The sequence below is a fragment of the Gavialis gangeticus genome, unplaced genomic scaffold (genome assembly GCF_001723915.1).
Source record: "Gavialis gangeticus isolate Ggan-Ray unplaced genomic scaffold, GavGan_comp1, whole genome shotgun sequence".
Taxonomy (NCBI): Eukaryota; Metazoa; Chordata; order Crocodylia; family Gavialidae; genus Gavialis; species Gavialis gangeticus.
In genome coordinates, this window is record NW_017729024.1 from 106,851,621 (window position 1) to 106,868,397 (window position 16,777).

The 16,777-nt window shown below is 43.5% G+C and overlaps 1 protein-coding gene across 11 annotated transcripts in view; it reads right to left on the reverse strand.

Annotated features, from left to right (window-relative positions):
* Positions 1-16,777, reverse strand: part of ADAMTSL1 (ADAMTS like 1) — a 936,448-nt gene that overhangs the window by 334,218 nt on the left and 585,453 nt on the right. The window contains exon 1 of one of the 11 annotated variants that reach the window (XM_019517533.1): positions 7,142-7,527. The exons of the other annotated variants lie outside the window; for them this stretch is intronic. Within the exon in view, the coding sequence (XP_019373078.1) occupies positions 7,142-7,162 (21 nt within the window). The 5' untranslated portion in view covers positions 7,163-7,527. Of the gene's footprint in view, positions 1-7,141; positions 7,528-16,777 lie in introns of those variants that run through there. 11 annotated transcript variants of the gene reach the window in all.

Consider the following 16,777-nt stretch of genomic DNA (forward strand, 5'->3'; position numbering starts at 1 on the left):
CTGCTCACATGATCAGGAGGCAGCAAGGCAGGCCCTACAAGTGGAGGCTACGGGACCTGAACCTGTTCAGCCTCCACAAGAGAAAGCTGAGAGGGGATCTGGTGGCCATCTACAAACTGGCCAAGGGGGACCAGCAGGCTATGGGAGAGTCCCTGTTCCCCCTGAGCACTACTGGGAGTAACAAGGACTAATGGCCATAAATTGACCGAGAGTAGTTTCAGGCTAGATATCAGGAGGCACTACTTCACAGTCAGGGTGGCTGGGATCTGGAACCAACTTCCAAGGGAAGTGGTGCTCACTCCTACCCTGGGGGGTCTTCAAAAGGCTAGATAATCACCTAGCTGGGGTCATTTGACCCCAGAATTCCTTCCTGCCCATGGCAGGGGGTCAGACTTGATGATCTGCTCTGGTCCTTCTGACCCTCCTATGAAACTACAACTTTCAGCACGGACTGCAGGTGCAGTGAGATGGCTTTCGCTGCCACCATGGGGTGGAAAGCAGTGACTTGCCTGCAGGTACTGCTGACGGTGTTGTCAGTACCTTTTCTGAGGGGGTGCACCCCCTACACATTGCCAATTGTCCCCTGATCCCCACAGGGCAGAGCCCCCCCACAGCACATGGACTACACTACCTGCAGGGTCCCAGCCCCCTCCAGGGCCTACAGCTCCCCACAGCCCCTTCGCTGGTCTCCAGCCCCCTGCTCGTTCCCTTGCTCCTCTCCAGCCTCTGGAGGCTGGAGAGGTGCAGGAGAACAAGCAGGAGGCTGGAAAGAATAAGAGAACAAGCAGGAGGTTCATTCCCCCAGATCCCTGCTTGCTCTCCCAGCCCAGCCCTGCCCCCCCACTCACTGGCAGTAGCAGAGAACAAGCAGGAGGCTGGAGAGAGCAGGGGAAGTCTCCAGCTTATCTCCAGGGGCTTGTCTCCAGTCTCCTGCTCCTTCTCTTGCTTGTCTCCAGCCTTGGGAGACTGGAGATGAGCAGGAGAACTAGCAGGAGGCTAGAGATGAGCAGGAGACTGGAGACATTCCTCTGTCTCCAACACATCTCCAGAGGCTGGAGACAGCAAGGGAATGTCTTCAGGTTGTCTCTAAGGGCTGGTCTCCAGCCTCCTCCTCATCTCCAGGACCCTACTCCTTCTTCTGCTCATCTCCAGCCTCAGAGGAAGTTGGCCACACCAAGTTGGAGGGTGGAGATGAGCAGGGGGCTGGAGATGAGCAGGAGCCCAGAGACAAGCCCCTGGATATGAGCTGGAGACTTTGCCTGCTCTCTCCAGCCTCCTGCTTGTTCCCCCACTCATGTCCAGCCTCCTGAGAGTGTGGGTGGGGAGGCTGGGGGAACGAACAGGGGGCAGGGAGAACAAAAGGAGAGCTGGGAGAACAAACAGAGAGCTGGGGAAAGGAACGGCGGCTGGGCGAGGCCTCCCCCAAGGTCTCCTCCCCCCTCCAACACCCTCAGGCAGTGTGCTTGAGAACCAGGGAATGGGCCAATCACAGAGACACTCTGGCAGGCTACCAGAGTGTCTCTATAGAGGACCAAGCCTCCAGTTGCCATTTTTTTCACCAGGGTAATTGTTTGACCCCTGGATATCCAGGGTCTAATTTTGCCCCCGTGCTGCAAGTTTGCAGTGCAGGGAACTTTTTTTTTATTCCCACATGTGCCTCTTGCAGCATCTCAAAGGGTTTGAGATGCTGTAAGAGGCACATGCACAGTCATCTGGACATGCCCTTATTGACTTTACAGCTACTTGTATACACTTTCTCTCTCCCCCACATACACGCATGCATGCTTATGCACACACAAAGTATTAGCCAACTTTCCTTTTTCCTTTGAAAAGAAAAAAAAACATGAAGAAAATTACACAATTCAAATATTTGTTTATTTAAGCAGTCTTAACTAGCTTTTTGCTCCCCCACCGCCCCCAAATGACCTGAATCCATTGGTGAAGCAATGGAAACCAGGAAAATGCTATGTATATTTGTATTACTTCAACCTGACTAATGTAGGCACAGATTTTACCATCCATATAATCAGCAAGTTTGTAGATGTTTCTGTACAAATCTTATCAATCCTTTCCCCAGTCTTTCTGGTGGAGTTTCTGAGACTTTTTGGGTGCAGATTTAACAGCCTTAATTTGCACTAGTTATACAATAAAGACTGTTACTTGCCAAATATTAATAAAGTCTACCCAATATGTATTTCACTTAATGGTGAAAATGATCTTTCACTGAACTGCTTTCCCTGTGGTAAGAGTTAAATGCTTTTGTGAGTCAAGAGGTGCTGTACCAGTTTCATAAATCATTGGCATTCAAAAGTCAAGCCAAATGTCAAGAAATGAAGATACTGACCTTAAAATTATGAGAGTTCAAAAAACAATAAGTTTGGAGTTTTTCATATTTGCCTTCCAGTGTTTGGGTCATTACAATTAATTTTTCAAACTTTTCTCTGAAAGCACAAGGACAAGTTTAGCCAAGAGTTTAGCCAAGAGTTGAGATTATTTCTTAATTAAAGGACAAAAGGGGCTGGGGATTTAGGAAAAAAGATTAAATATCATGAGAACAGTGATAACATAGGAAAAAGTGGTAAAACTGTAGTATTATGTATTATGATTTCAATGGAAGTTACTTTTCATCATCAGTTGGCTAAGTGCTGGTTCAGTTTAACATCTGTTATGTCCTATATATAGGGGCCGTCTCTTCTATTTGCTGAGATGTATGCAGATAGACTGTAACCTTGATGCAATATGTCTTTCCCATATCTAACTACCTAAGTATTCACAGAATTCTTCAGTACCTTACTTGTTTCCTATATAGGTAGTTCTGCCTTGAAATAAATATCTCCTCTGATAGAGATCCCAGTATACTTCTTGACACAGGTACACTACCTTCAGCATCAGAAAAGCCAAAATAGCTATGTAACAGTTTAAGTCACTGCTCCTGGTTTCTATTGTATTGGATATGGACAATACATTTGTTAATTACTTGGAGGTACTTTTAGGCACTTCAGACTGCTACAATTTTTAAAAGATGTTAATGTCATCACAGGCCTTGAAGGCAACTTTTAAAACATATAAAAATCACTGTTTTACACTTTTATGATTTAGTTCTAAGAAATAGTTCTTATAAGGAAAGCTGTCAAAAGGCTCTTCTTAGCAACCCAGTAGAAAATTGCACTCCAGTTCTTGGACTATGTAGTCTGGCCCCCACTGAAGTCTAGAGAAGTGATCTGGCCATACCCATATGTACCAGGAGGTGTGAAACACAGGGTCAGTTGCACCGTCTCAAACATCACCACAGGATTGCTCCATACTGGGAAATCCCCAGGTGGGTAGTTATTAGGGCTGTGCAAAACAGCACTGTTTCATTTCAACTTCCATTTCACTGTTTTGAAGGGACAGTGTTTCATTTCATAATTTCATTTTGTTTCAAAGCACTGTTCCATTTCATTTAGTTGAAACTGTTTCGCTGTTTTGATGCGCTTCAACATTTTGCCCATAGGCTATAATGGGGAATCATGGAAATGCCTATAACTTTGTCATTTCTTTCCTAATTCAGATGCAAATTGCAGGGAAGGTAGCACCTTCTGAGGGCATGAGGCCTGCCAAGTTCCAAGGAGATAAATGCAGGGGTTTTGTGAAACTGCACCTCAAACAGTTGAAAGCAAAACAGAGCACTGTGGAGATGTGCCAGACTCCTCCTGGGGGTGCAGACCCCCAGATCTGCATGCAGGATGACAAGAGGCTGCCACTGTCACCTGGGACCAGCACTGGGCACAGCCTGGTGCTGGAAAGATTGCTGCTCTGCTGGCCCCAGGCAGCAGTGGCAACCTCCTGTCATCCTGCACACAGACCTGGGGGCCCACATCCCCCAGGAGGCCCACATATGGTGGCAGCACAGGGTGGGCAGGCGGAAGGGAGAGCTACAGCAAATTTTGGGCTACAGCTTTCCATCATGGCGGCCGGCCCCAAGCACCAGGGAGAGCCTGGTGCCACCCCTGCCACAATCCTGTGAGCAGTGGATGCCTCCTGCCTGCAGTCACTGAGCTGTGTCACACTAGGGGTTCAGGGCATGATGCAACCCAGTGGCTGCAGGCAGGTGGCATCTGGGGCTGGAGCAGGGGTGACATTGGGGTCTTCCTGGTGCTCACTGGCAACATTGGGAGGGCAGGTTGAGCTTCATGGGGCTGGCAGAGCCACTCCCACAGCCAGGCTGCACTCTGAGCGGCTCCACCAGCCCCACGGAGATGAGCCTGGTAGTGGCAGGTGGGGAAGAGCCACTGGCCACTGTGCTTGGAGCCAGGGCTGCACTCCAGACAGCTCTGCCACTGGCTTTCTGTTGCCTCCTGCCACCAGGCTCAGCTCTGTGGGGCTGCAGAGCCTCCCGCCACCTGGGTGTGCTCACTAGGGCTGTGCTCCAAGTGGCTCTGCCAGCCCCATAGAACTCAGCCCAGTGGCAGGAGAGCTAGTGGCAAAGCTGCTCAGAGTGCAGCCCTCGTGAGCACAGCCCAGTGGTGGGAGGCTCCACAGCCCCATGGAGCTGAGCCTGGCAGCAGGAAGCAGTGGAGAGCCACTGGCCAGGGCTGTGCTCACAGCCAGGGCTGCACTCTGAGCAGCTCTGCCACTGGTCCTCCTGCCGCTGGCTGAGCTCCGTGGGGCTGATGGAGCCGCTCAGAGGACAGCCCTGGCTCTCCCCCATCTCCCACCACTGGGCTGCACTCCAGTTGGCTCCGCCAGCCTCACAGAGCTGAGGTTAGTTGCAGGAGCTGGCAGGAGAGCCACTGGCCAGGTCTGCACTTGGAGCCAGAGCTGCGCTCCAAGTGGCTCTGCCACTGGCTCTCCTGCCACCGGGCTGAGCTCCGTAGAGAAGACCCCGGCACAGCTCCACAGCCCACAGCCCTCCCATTGCAGCTGGAACTGGTGGCCCCCCAGGAAGAGCTGGGGGAAGCGATCAGAGAGCTGGAGGAAAGATTGGGGAGCTGAGGAATCCAACTGGGAGCTGAACATTCCTCCAGTTCCCAGTTGGATTCCCTAGCTCTCTGATCGCTTCCCCAGCTCTTCCCATGGGGCGCGGGCCCCTGGATCTACACGCTGGTTTTCAGCAGGCTGCCTTTGCAGTTTCAGTGATAGCCTGCTGACATCCCATGCACAGATCAGGGGCCAGCACCCTCTGGGAAGAGCTGGAGAAATGATCAGAGAGCTGGGGGAAGCAATTAGAGAGCTGGGGAATCAAATAGGGAGCTACATGTCAATATCAGAGAGAAGTCCTTCCTCTCCTTCCCCCTCCCCCACCTTAGTGTCTGTTTAGCAGCAGTAAGCCTGGCTTCAAAACTCAAAACAGTTTCAAAACTTAAAGAAATGGACAGCCAAAAATTTGTTTCTACTATCTGAATAAACTTATGAAACATTTCAAATACCCTCATTTCATTTCGAAACAAAACACCTGTCAAAATTTTGCGCAGCCTTAGTAGTTTCCCACTGTTCTTCCCACTTTGGGCTGCCAGAGTGGTATGACATGGGCAGAATAGGGACCAAGACCTGGCCAAAAGTCTTCTATGCTTGGCTTATGAAGTTTATTCAGACAATAGCACAATTTTTTGGCTGTCAGAGATGTAGTGGGAATGAGGATTTTGGCCATCTCATGCTCTAGCATAACATATATCAAAAGACAACATCCAGTGCTTTATTCACTCTCTCCTTGAGGATGAGACTAAAGTTGATCAACCACAGGGTTTTTACTGAAAACTGAGACAACACAGATTTTCTATTCCTACTTAATAGGAAATGTGAGAACAATTAAATATTATGCTTAGACTCATTTATTTTTTATTCTAAAAGCTCCAGTTGAATTATATGCAAGTTGGATGTTCCCAGAATGCTCAGGGCAAGTTTGCAGTGCAGCCTGGCATGTGGCAAAGCATGGACACCCTTTAACTGAGACAAACTGAATATAATCAATCTATATTGTGGATTTAATTCTACCCTTGGAGCTGTGTAACCAAAGGCAGAATTGGGGCTTTTGTTCTGCTTTTAAACACATGTGAACAAAGCAGTTATAGCTTGACCTAAGGTCCAATTTAGCTCTGTGTTCACTAAGGAAGAGACAGCAAATTGGAAGACTGTGGTCTTGCTTCCTGCCACAAAAACCGTACAGTGCATATCCCTCTCTGAATTTTCCTATCCATAAGTGTAGAGAGTCAGGACTAATGGCTTTGGCTTAGGCTGGGACTGAGAGAGCCAAGGCAGATCTCTTGTTTGGTCCTGGCTTGGCTCTGCCTTCAAAACTTCCTGGCTTGTACAACTTTATTTTTACAAAGACAAAAGGCCCAATAAAGCACACGGGATACAGAATTCATAATTCTGCTTTGTGCGTGATTCAATACTATGTTTGTTTGGCTGGATTTTACTTTTTAAATTTAAAAAAGGATCATCAACATAACAAGCTCTCAGGACACAGCAGGCCCCAACTGTTAAATACTTACAGTCTTTGATATCCATGATCAAAATAAAACAATTGATTTAAACAGTAGAGCTTGTGTTTGAAGATGTTTTCATGTGAAGCTTGAAGACATTCAAAGAATAAATTTAAGCACTCACAAAAGCATACTTATTTTGGCATACATTCACACACAGGGGTGAGAATTTGACCCTTCAATACTGAGGACCAGCATGAGGCCTATATGCTACTTTAGGGGTCAGTAACATTTTCCAGCAGTAGGTTGGAATGACTTAGCTTGGGTTGAAGGCAGGACGGTGCTAGGAACCCACTGCTGCAGCTGCTCCCCACTGCCACTTTTCTCTGCTGCCCAGTCATGATGTGGCATGGGCAAAGTGCCTGGCCATCTGACTGTGACACAGCATAGGCAAAGCCCCCTTCTGCCAAGCCTGCAGGCTCTAAGTTGCCAACCCCTGCACTACTTCACTGAAGCTACAATCTTCAGTCTGGAGATTAATTTATTTGAGAGCCTTGTTAGAAATCTCTACATCAGCTTGTGGTGAATTTCAGTCCCTTGTACCAACACACAGGCAAATGCATGCACCTGTACTTGTGCACATTCTAGTAGTTTGTGGTTCTGTTTGGGAATGTTAATGAATATGATTTCTTTACACCCAAAGTGAAATAATAAAAAATAATATTCTCATATCTTACCCTATAGTATATGATGTCCATGAGACTGCAGTAGGTGAAGTCAGTATAAAATCTGTCTCTTTTTCCCTTCTGTCCTTTTTAAATTGGTATTATTTGTTTGTATTATATCCTGGGGAAGAAGACTAAAAAAGGGTTTGCTCCTGTTGAGCACAATATATAAATATTGCATTTTTGTGTATGTATTCATTTAAAGAAAAAATATCTGCAGGCATATGGGGAAATGTGGGTGAGGGGGTCTTTCTTTGGAAAATCAGAAAGGGCCGTATGGAATGAAAAAAACTTATTCAAATCAAATTTCTTTTTACTTGTTTTGCCTCCTATCCATAACTATTTTTTTTGGGAAGGCAAGCTATACTAGTAAGGTAGAAAGGTAACTTTTTCTTGATTAGCTTTGCCTAAAAACTGTTTCATGACCTTCAACATGCCTTTCAAAAGTTTTTGGAATATTTCTGATCAGCAGAGACTCCATGCAGGATGTCTGTAAACTCAGTTCACCCCACCAAGCCAAGATTTCCTCTATCTCTGTAAAACCAGAATTCACTTTAAAGATGGTTAAAATTCCCTGGGGTATATGAAACCTACTAATTTAAAATAAACACAGAGGTTTCATCCTCATTTCTTCAGCACCTAATCCTGGCCACATTATTAAGGTTTCCTTCACTGTCTTCCATCCAAAACTAATTTTTTAAACCTGACCTCTTATTTGCTCCATTGTAATTCCTAAGGTCCATGGAGTTCTGCCATATTTGAATCCCATTCAAAACATTTTCTATTAATCAATAAGGCAGTGGGAAAGATGAGATGAATCCCATATGCCCCTTGATGGTGACAAGTAGATCAGATTTCATGGGACAAAAGAGGGTCAGGAATTTTAAAGTTTACTTAGTGGGTAAAATGTAAAAGATCATATTTAGCCTGTTATAAGGCAGAAGCAGTTGCAGAGCCTTTAAAACAGTTTACAGTATATGTATATATGTGTGTACATTTGAAGAGGCCAAGAGCAATTGACTCTCATGGAACTTTTCATTTGTGCAAAAAATGGCTAACAACTGAATTACTCTGTAAAGAAGTATCTGGGCAGTAAAAACGCAATTTTCTGTCTCTCTGGGCAGCAAAGAAAAGTGGCAGTGGGGAGTAGCTGCAGCTGTAAAGTATTTGACATAACAGCCTACTGAATCAAATGAATGAAAATATGGAGGTTGGAGACTGAGGGGAAAAATCAAGAGAAAAACAAGAGAGTTTTTGTAAATGGCTTATAACTCACATTTAAAGTAACTCTTCATGTATAGGGTGAATTCCCACAACAGCTTGTTTAAGATTGTATTTTCCCTTTAATTAGGCATTAGAAATGGATGGATGGATGGACAGATGGATGGACAGGTAGATAAAAGTAAAATGAAATACTTCACTGAGGAAAAATGTAATGAGTTTAGGCTTTTACTCATACTCATTTTTGCTTATTAAAAATATAAATGATGCCACAGGCCTCAGCTCCAGCTTGTCTTACTATTGAAACCTCTGGCAAAACTTCTAGGGATTTAATGGAAGCTGCCATTAGCCTGGAGGCCTTGTATGTCTCAGGTTTTTTGGCACCCTGTTTCAAGTGCAATTTCCTAAAGCCTGCTTCCCCATTGTCCTGCTCTTTGAACTGACTTCGGAGGGACTTGGGCACATGTTTAATATCTTTGCTCAATATGGGTGTGTAATTACAAAGACTGAGCAATAACCCCAACAGATCTTCAGGAGAAAAGAGCAATGTAGAATAAATAAAACAGGTAAATAAGATAATATCAATAGATGGTTCAATACTCTATCAACCTCCAACTTCTTTTTACTCTGTATTTGACATCACTTCTAAGAAAACTCACCAAACAATAAGAACAAAATTATATTAGTATATTCCTTCATGGACCTAAATGAAACTACAAGGATTACATGGGGCTTATGTCTGAGTATGGATTTGCTCTAAGATGACAGAGTTATATTTGGGTTATTTTCAGTCATTTTCAAAATAAATAGTCATCTTTGCCTTTCCAGGTTGCCCTCCAAAATGTACCCAAATTTGGTTGAAAAATCCAATTTTATTTTAAAAAGGAAACTACTTCGATTGCATATTTTTGCAGAAAATATTTTGATGAAGCATTTCAATACAAGCTTAACTTTCAATTTTATTTCAGTCTTTGCAAGTCAAGCTGACATGAAAATGCTTCTTTTGTTTTATTTCTAATGCAAATGTTCTCATTTATTTTACAAAAAACCCACATATTTCCAGAAAGAAAACCCATATTTTATATTTGTCTTCTTGAAACAGTTCAGATTTCATTCAAACTAATTTATTTTCATGACTCTGGCTGATATGGTGAAAGTGAGCTTTTCAATAACAAGAACATGGTAGAAAAATTTAGACATGCACTATTTGTTGGGTCCCCTCTACATGTTACATTATTTTGCAATTAGCTGGTTACTTGTGCACTTGACTGAAACCAGATACATGTGCAAAGTACCTATCACACCATAAAAAGGTAAAACCAGGTATAAAGTTAGACCTTGAAAATATATACTAATTTTATAGCTAGTTGATATCCAGGTTTAATGAAGGGTCTCCCCTGTGGCTGGGATCTCTGTCAGCTGACTGTGCTTCCAGCCACAAGGGTGCACGATACCCAGCCAGGGCTGGGGTCCCCAGCTGATCCTGGCAGCCACAGGCATGAGTATAATTTCCCTGCCCTGGAAGTGCCATGGGACCCAAGGGCTGGGAGATCATGGGAGATCAGGTGTTAAAAGTGTACTGGCAAAGTTCACAGATGACACCAAATTATGGGGAAGTGTTGTCACAATGGAGCACAGGCTGGGGATACAGGCTGACCTGGATGGGTTTGCAAGGTGTGTGGATCAAAACCTGGCGATGTTTAACATGGAAAATGTAACATGCTCCATCTGGGGAAAAATAATCCACAACACACTTACAGGCTCAGTGGTGCTACACTTGCCAGCACCACAACAGAAAGAGACCTGGGGGTCATGATAGACCACATGAGCCACCAATGTGATCGATAGCTGGCAGAGAGAATAAAACACTGGCATGCATCTACTGATGCATCTCAAGCAAAACTAAGGATGTCATCCTTGCGCTCTACTCTGCTTTGGTGAGATCACAGTGCCACACAAAGGCCAACTCTGCAGCGACAGCCCACTGGATGTGTATTCCCCATCGAGGTCTGGAAGGTGTGCAGCAGGTCACAGCCAGGCAGCAGCCCCCACTGCCAGACTGCTGCAGTGGGTAAAGGGTGCAGAGAACTCTCAGGGCTGCTTCAGCAGTCCAGCGGGCACAAGGGGTAGTGTCCCCAGGTACTAATTGGCTGGGCCCCAGAAGCTTCTGAGAGCAAGTAGCCCTGAGCTACTTGACAAGGTAGCTTTTTGTACTGATGGGGGTAGGTCAGGGCAGCTTTTTATACTGTTGGCTACAGCACAGGTGCTGGCCCCGGGCTCTAGCTCCCCCCGGCTGCAGATCTGGGAGGTGCCAGGCAGGGTTATTTTGCCCCAAGTGGCACAATTTGCCCCACACCAAAGTGCATGTTTGGGCATGTGCACTGAGGCAAAAAGCCCCAGCTCAAATTTGCACGGCTTCTATTTGAGCTGCTGCAAACACGTGCTTGCATGTGTGGACGTGCCCCACGAAGTTATAGGTAAAAAAACAAGAATTTACTGGGGATGCTAAGGAAAATTGCCTGTCCAGTTTTCTGGCACAACCTTTAACTCCTAACTTGCTGGGAAATATTCACCTCTGGGTGGAATGAAAATATCCAGAATTATGACAATAAATAGAAATTGTACATATCAAGTTGTCAAACTACTTTGAGAATCTGCGTTTGTATGAATGGACACTTCAGGAAGCGGGGTGTTGAGAATTTTGTGACATGTTAAAAAAATAGTTCAATATCCAGAAAAAAATAGTACAATATCCAGAAAAAAATATTGTTTTTATACAGAGAAAGGTATCCTTCCACTTACAGTAGACACTCTCCTGTTTGTTATTTCATGTTAGGTGATGAACAGTTCAACTGCAATTTTTATTAGCTTTGGGCTCTTGATGAGTCTCCTAATTATGTTGAGAAACAATTCTTTTTAGCTTCAGGTTAATTTACAATATGTCACCTTGTGTTGCGAGGAGTATGAGATGGAACCCAATACTATGAGAGGAACTCACATGTTATTGAGATGGGAGTCAGACAAACAAAATAGAAAAGAGAATTATAAGGCTTGGGATGAGAATCTGAAAATGCCTTTGGGGTAAATGGGACACCTGCAGTGATTCATCTCATCTGCCCTGCAACTCTTTAGATATTTTCATTTAGGAAGAAGTCAACCTTAAAACACAATGGTCAGGCAGGCTCATGGTTACTCTGATAGCTGACAGGGAAACACAAATATAGACTTCAAGGCGGCCATTATTAAAATAACATAGTTAAAGGCACTTTTTTCCTGATAGAAAGAAATAATTCTTGGGCAGTCACAGTGAAAATAATGTCTTGTTCAGAGACAAGAAAGTTATTTAAACACGACATCTTGAAAGATATGGGCCATAGTCCCAATATGATTCTAATACAGCAGAGCTGCTGTTTAAGAGACATTTTGAAGTTTAAGTCAACTTGGTGTTAATAAGGAAATTTGAGTTGGCTTTATTGTTGCCTTCTTCACATAAGCAAGTCCACAGGACAAGTTTTCACATGCATACAACCTAGTATAATATCTTATAAATTCATCCAGTGATGGAAACACCTGAACCAGGTGGCTTTGTTACAAAAGGATTCTGCACAGCTCTCTCCTCAGTGTGCCAGCCACCAGAAGGTAGAACAATAAAATCCTGCTAAAGATTTGGGTAGATTTGACATTCCATGCAGTAGGCCTTGATGCTTTCCATATGCACAACCTACTCCAACACATCTGAGAACATTTTGCACCAGTTTGAACATTTCAGGTATGACATTTGCAACAATACTGACTTTTATGTATAGTAATAACTATCACTCAGTCCATTGCAGCTATACTCCTTTAAAAATTAGGTGGTACTGATCCCTGTTCATGCAAAAGGAGCCCATGGTGGTAAAAAGAAGGGATGTGAATGCTTTGTCTGAGTGTCAGTTAGAAGGGGATGAAGTCAAACCAACCTGTGGGAGCATTTTGGCCAAGCAAAGAATGAGAGTGTTGGGTAGAAAGGGGCTGTGAGTAATGATCATAGGGTGTGGTAATCTAAGATGGACTAGCATCCAAAGGGTCTATCTTGGATCTGTAGAACTGATTTTAAAAAAGCATTACTTTACAAAAATGGGTTGCTTGTACAATTTCTGATATGGCTTGTTTTCATTTGAGCCTGTGGCATCACAATAGTAATTTTATATTTTGGTGTTTAGATAGGCGTGAAAGGCTCTTCAGCAAGCTAGAGCAGTGGGGGCCAACCTTTTTGGCTGGCATGCTGCAAATTAGTCCCTCACCATCCCCAACTGCCACTCCAATTCCCTTCCCTTGCCCAATTTATTACTTTGCTTTCTGCTACCTGTAGGGTGTTTCCTGCCCAATCTGCTGCTCTGCTTTCTGCTTCCTTCACTGTGATCCCTGCCCTGTGTGTGACTTTGCTTTCTGCTCCTTGCCAGTGCTTATCAATGTTTCTGGCTAGCTCTGGGGAGAAAAGTTTTAAAATGAAAAATATCAGGGGCAAATCTAAACATTTTCATTCTGAAGAAAGGTCTGACAGTAGATGGGGACAGTAGAGGAAATGAAGAAAGAGAAAGGAAAGAGATTTATGAGATGAAAGGATGGTGGTAGAGAGGCAGAGAGAAAGGGGAACAATAGTTTTGCACCAAAAGTAGGAAAGAAACTGGCAGCTGAGTGTGTCTAAAAGAAAGAAAAGGCAGAATTCAACAGCTCAAAAAAAATAAAAATCCATCTATTATCTGCTTAAAATATGGCGCTGCAGAAGAATCCAACTCCAGGAGTTTCACGCAGTGTGAGTCACTTTTTTAAATGTTTGTTTATTTTTCATACCGCAAGACATATAATAACCCAGCGAGACAGAAAATTGTGTTTTTACTGCATTTACCATAGCTTTCCAAAGGAAAACAAATGGATCTCTCCCCTACAATCCTGAAACTCTAACATGGTCAGAAAAATATTTGGAATTAATGTTGGTATTTTTACAAAAAGATTCTAAATAATGCATAAGCCAAATCAGCTTCAGATTCTCTCACTCCTGCTTTCACTATTTATACATGTAGATTCACATTCATAATCTTTCCAGTTTCTCAACACTGTAAGGCAGCTTAAGTGGTGAGCATGCAGAATCAAATGTCTCTCTCTACAGGACTGTTCAATAGCTTTATAGACAGTGGTATCAACCTCTCACAGCCCCCAGATGTGAATGGGACTCACCAGCTCTCAAAGAGTAACACAGGTCACTGAAGAAACAGATGCACCTCTCTCACCCTTTCCTCTCCTCTCCTCTCCTCTCCTCTCTCCTATTCCATTCTATTTTTTCCTGTAATCTAATTTCTAGATGAATTAAAAACATCTGTGGCAAAAATCCCACACATGATAATGTCTGTGAAAAAGTGCTCACTGCCAAACTCCAAGAAGTACACTTCCAGTTCTCTAATTTCATCCCCCAAACAAAGAGCCTGCTTTTAAACATTTGTAGCAGTGACTGTCCTTTTCTGAGAGGTGATAGTCATATAAACAAAGGTGTGTGAGTTCAGAGATAGCTACACTTGGCAGGAAATAACCATCCCCCTCCAAACTACACATCTGGCTAATTTCATAATTGATAACACCAGTGTAGAAGCTGTGTGCACTGGTCTAGTGGTAACTGAAGCCCATGTTTCAGGGGATAAGCTGATCCCTGCAAGAATCAAAAAGACAATTTTCCATCTGTAAAGTAATGTATGATTGGCTAGATTCATTATGGGGTTTTTTTTATTCCCATCTTCCTTGAAAGCAAAAGGTACTGCCCCATGCTAGAGATAAATGCAGGGCTCACCCAGAGGTCCACTTGTCTTCTGTGTCTTTGTGAAGAATATTTTTGAGAAAGAATGCTTGAGGTTTGTAAGCAAAATTATGCAGGTAATTATGTGCTTCTGTCCATGTGCATGACTGCATGAGAGAGTTATATAGCCAATTATATATTTGTAAGACCTGTTTTGCATGTGTTATTGTGATGGCTGTGCATTCAAATACTACTGATATATTTTTTTTAAAAAAAAGACCCTTTTATCTCAAACTGTTAGCATGTTTCATAATGGCAAAAAGAAGGCAAATAGAAAACATTTAAATACAATAACTCTATAAGCATGTGATTATATGAAGAAACCCTTTTCTATTGATAAAGGCATGCTAGATCTTCTAATCAGATATTATTACCAATCATTTGAATGTCTGAAACTTGAAGATTTATTTAGGGTTATTCTGGCTAGGAAACACTCAGCAGTAGAGAAAGAAAAGTGGGGGAAAAGCTATAATTTATTAGGGATAAGAAAACAGTGTAACAATATTTAGCATGGCAGCATCTCAAATGAGCTCCTTTTGGAGTTTTCAAGTTAGGGGTGAAGGCCTGGCCCCATTGAAGTCAACAGCAAAACTCCCAGTGACTTTCATTGGACCAGGATTTCATCCCAGGAATGCAAGCTTTGATTAACTGGCATTAGATAATTAAATGAATCATGCAGCTAGCCACATTACTGACCTATTTAGAATTTTGGAGCCAATATTATTAAATATTAGGTAAGTTAAGATACTTCATCCAGGCAAAGCTATATGAGCTTTTATTGTGAAGGAAAATTGTCCAGATCCAAGAGCCCAAAACTGAACCTAACCTAAAAATAACATTAAAAAAACAAAACATTCCTCTTTGTCTTGGAAAGATCAGCACAGCAATTCCAAAACAAGGCTTGTGACATATGTGAAATCTCAGCTACTCAGCAGGGCGATTCAGCAACAACAAACCCACGCAGAGCAGGATCCTAGTACACATCAGCCCCCTCAGTGTTCACAGGAGCAAAGCAGGCAGGGAAGGAGGCCTGATACAATGTGTGTGCACTCACAAACCAAAACAAAGCTGGAAGGTTTAATTATAGGTCTATCAGGCTTGACAGTGTCTTTTTCCTTTGTTTCATATTATATTCCATGGACCTACAGCATGCAACTTGATTGACACAAATTAACCTTCCTGCTCTCCTCAATGTCCTGGTGTAGTATAAGTGCCTTGCAGCTGGAAAATGGCCCATGAAGCAGCAGGCAGGCTTATTTACTGACTACTCCAGTTGTTGTCAGTTAGTGAAGTACATGTCTAGACGGAAAGAGGATTTCAGTGACCCAAAGAATACTCCCAGAGTCTACTTAAACTTTTGACTGAAGCAGAAGCATGAGACAAAAGGACAATAATTCCCTATGAATGGGGGAATGGCATTGTGCAGGAACAACCAAATATTGCTTTGCAAATTGTGCTCGGTGAAAAACAAAATGAGCTAAATTCAGAGGAGTTTACTTAGTTTTTATATCTCAGACAGAGCTCCCATTGAAAGGCCTCTGAATTTGGCCCTGTGAGGCATGTAAAAAGCTTCCCCCCTGCATGTTTGGCCTCATTTTCCATTTTTATTGGTGGAACTGATGTTGATCCATGAAATTTGATAATTTTTACAATTTTTGGAATCAAACAAGACTTTCCACATTATAGTCCTTGTTTCCACTTTCACCAGTGAAATCAGCTCTTTATTCTGGTGAGAGCAGAAGCTGGGCTTCTAATTTTATTGTATCGGAAACTGTGTTCTATGGTAGAATATAAGTGAAAAACTTTTGTAGTGGCAGAGGCTGGCAAAATATTAGAGACAAGTGTAATGTTCACTGGATTCAATAAACAAAGGCATACATCAGTGAGAAGAACTAAACAATGAACTTGACTGTGGAGTAGTAGGCAACCTTTGTAGACTGATCTTGCCTCCAGCTTTTTGAATGTCTGTACCTAGCCTTTGTCTCTCTCTCACCAAGTACCCTAACTGAAGGACCATTTCCCAATACTCAACTTCTGTAGTCTCCATTACAGAACATCGCTAAATTATAACTGCTATTCATTACAGTGAGTGCAGGGACTGTTTAAAAACCCCTTCAAATAGCTGTTTAAAAGACTTTTGATTCTGGGAGAGAACAGATGAATGAGAGAGAGAGAGAGAGAGAGAGAGACTATAGTTATGTAGTGAGCTGCTGCAGCTCTGACTCTGGCCCTAAGCCCTGTCAGGGCTAGAGTCATATCCATGGCAGCCACCTGCCCCCCCTCCACCTCCATCTGCAGCCTCTTCCCCTCCTGCTTGCCCCTGCAGTCTCTGCCCCTTTCCTCTACTTACAGTCCTGGCTCTGGCTATAGTTCCAGCTCAATTCTCTCCTGGGACATGGAGCACATGGGAACTCCATGCTCTGCCCAGTCAATCAATCAATCAATCAATCAATCAATCAATCAGCAACAGTGCACTCCAGCCCTGGGACACTGCTGTGTTGCTTAGGCAGGGGCTGCATTTCCAAGTGCTCCATGACTGGGGAGGTAATTGAGCCAGAGCTACATCTGACTGTAAAAGCTGGGGGGGGGGCGGGAAGAGG